General features: G+C 32.8%; 1 protein-coding gene across 1 annotated transcript in view; it reads right to left on the bottom strand.

The window, feature by feature from the left end:
- Nucleotides 1–537: 537 nt before the first annotated feature.
- The window catches only part of LOC119578737 (urea transporter 2-like), a 22,506-nt gene continuing 20,543 nt past the window's right edge, over nt 538–2,500 (bottom strand). Inside the window, exon 10 of the mRNA XM_037926347.1 lies at nt 538–655. Within this exon, the coding sequence (XP_037782275.1) occupies nt 650–655 (6 nt within the window). The 3' untranslated portion in view covers nt 538–649. The remainder of the gene's footprint in view (nt 656–2,500) is intronic.

Below are 2,500 nucleotides of genomic sequence, written 5' to 3'. Positions count from 1 at the left end.
TTGGGATTATGGTATATAATGTACTTTTCTCTTTGCGTTTAAGTATTAAATGAAGTATAACTCTACTGGAGATTACATATATAATATACATGTGCTACATATTCCATTTCTCAAACAGTAACATCAACATTTATTGATTTAATTTGCATCTTTGAACACATCGCCGCAACATGGGTCAGGATGCTATATTCAGATGCACATAGTATTTGCATATAGCAACAATGAACAATGTACTAGCAATGAGGAAGCGCCTCGTAATTTAATGACTGAATAGGTAATATTTATTATTAATCTGTATTTTGTGTTACATGCAATTATTTCCAGATTTACACGTTTAAACACGTGTCTTGCTGTGTCTTGCAGTTTAGACTGAGTTCATTGTTAGGCCTGACTCTACTTCTCCCACAAAGTAAACTAATAGAGTATTTAGGAATATTTATCGTCCTTGATGTTATAATGTGACAGAAATTAGAATACAGAACTGCATTAAAAGTACAGTCAATTTATAAAAGAGGAGGGATAATGATTGGTCATGAGCTATATTCGCGAACAGTTTATTCTGGGTTCAAGCGCAGGTAAATTGTTCGCTTCGAGGCGAGCTAAGGCTGAACATCTCTGCGTACATTTTCGTCGATTTCCTCGTATCGGTTCACACCTGCAGTGTAAGTGTAGCAGCTCAATTAAAAAAGGAAATTCGAATGAAAAAGTTTTAAAAAGTGAACACAGACGGGTATTGGAACTCAGTTGTTTACTTCAATGGCAACTGTACTCGCCTAACAGCACCAAACCCAACTCTAGGAGTTTGGAGGTAAATTACATTCTTTCCAGTAGTTTATTTATCCTATTACTTAGTGTTATGTTTTACAAGTTTGCTAGCATTCAAAGTTTTTTTTTTTTTAATTGAGTTAATTGTATGAATTATCAATAGTTTAATAGTCTGGCCACAGTTGTTCCATTTCACATTGTTTTGTTTGCAGTTTTCATTATGGTTGCTGACATGGAAGGTATGGATGAACATGTAAAAATTGTATTTCACCAGTTATGGAGAATAAAGGAAGAAATAACAAGGATTTTTTTCTCTCCAGAATTCATGGAAGTATTAATTCAGTTAACAAATTCCTACAAAAAGGGCGAGGCATGCAGCGGCATACAGACTAGTACTGATAGCAGTTGATGTAGATCTTTGTTTAGGAGACTGATCTTTGATTTCCTTCAAGACAGTGCTGTTCTTTGTGTAATTTATTCTATGTGAATACACAAAATAAATTATATGAGAAATAACTCAAAACTCAGTTAACTTTGCTGTATATATGTTATAGAGTAACATTTTTAGTGTACGGTCAAACATCATACGTTTTCTGTACAGTAAAGAAAAGGTTATGAAGGTAAACTCTTGTAATTTTGAGCAAAAAGTATGTGGAATTATATCTGGAATATGTATAGTATGAACCGAGGACCATTGATGTTTTACCATAGAATCAAAATTTACCACATCAAAGACTGGATTTTCTGCGTTTTTATCAATAGAATCAGCGAAGAGAATGGAAAGTAAAACCAAATTATACGATTTGATATATCTAGTGAAATGATTTGCTTAGCATGAAATTCTTTTAGAAAAAAAAAGTGGATGGTAAAATGCAAGTCTCATTTTGCCCATCAACGACTTCAGGGCTGGATTGATGCTAGCTGATGCCTAAAGCACAGACCAGTAATATTGCCCATTTGGTCCTAACAATTATTCTCCTTGGTGTGTCGTCTTAGAAGCCAAGTGGCGTCGTGGGATTCTTAGAGCCTGGAACTGGTTGATTAAGTGTAATGATATAAAACTAAAACATACAGCTTTGCTGCTCTTTTAATATGCCAAATTGATTGAAATTGAAATTCAGCAAATAATAATCCACGAAATAATTTGTTTTTCTTGGAAAATCATACGAAAAAATTATATATTATATATATATATATATATATATATATATATATATATATATATATATATATATTTGTTTATTTATTACTGAAATGCTTTCAAAACAAACATCGCAAAAAGTTATCAATTTGTTGATCAGTTGATAATTTCAAACATCACTGCTATTGATGTTTAAATCATTCCTGTTAATTCGATTTTTTTCTACCATAGTAGCCCTATGGTTTAATATCTATAAATAAATAAATTCCATTGATAATAATTCAATAATCCACTCATCATTTTTTTTCTTTCTGTAACTGTAAAAAATATTGCCAGTATAAAGAAAATGGCAAATCAACTTCAAGGAAACATAGAATAGTAAAAGCAGCCAACTTGAGGCTTTCCGTTGCTATGTACTCAAAATGCAGCCATTTGTCGCAATCAGTCACGCGTTGGGATATATGATCTTCAGTGAATTGGGTTTAGAAAGAATGCTCTTGTGGCGTTCCTAATGCACTGATGACATTAACCTTTCTTACCACCAGCTATATGTCTGTATGTGTGTGTGTGTGTGTGTGTGTGTGTGTGTGTGTG

Source organism: Penaeus monodon, chromosome 11, assembly GCF_015228065.2.
Source record: "Penaeus monodon isolate SGIC_2016 chromosome 11, NSTDA_Pmon_1, whole genome shotgun sequence".
Lineage (NCBI taxonomy): Eukaryota > Metazoa > Arthropoda > Malacostraca > Decapoda > Penaeidae > Penaeus > Penaeus monodon.
The sequence above is the reverse complement of the archived record's forward strand: the minus strand, read 5'-3'. Positions and strand labels throughout refer to the sequence as shown.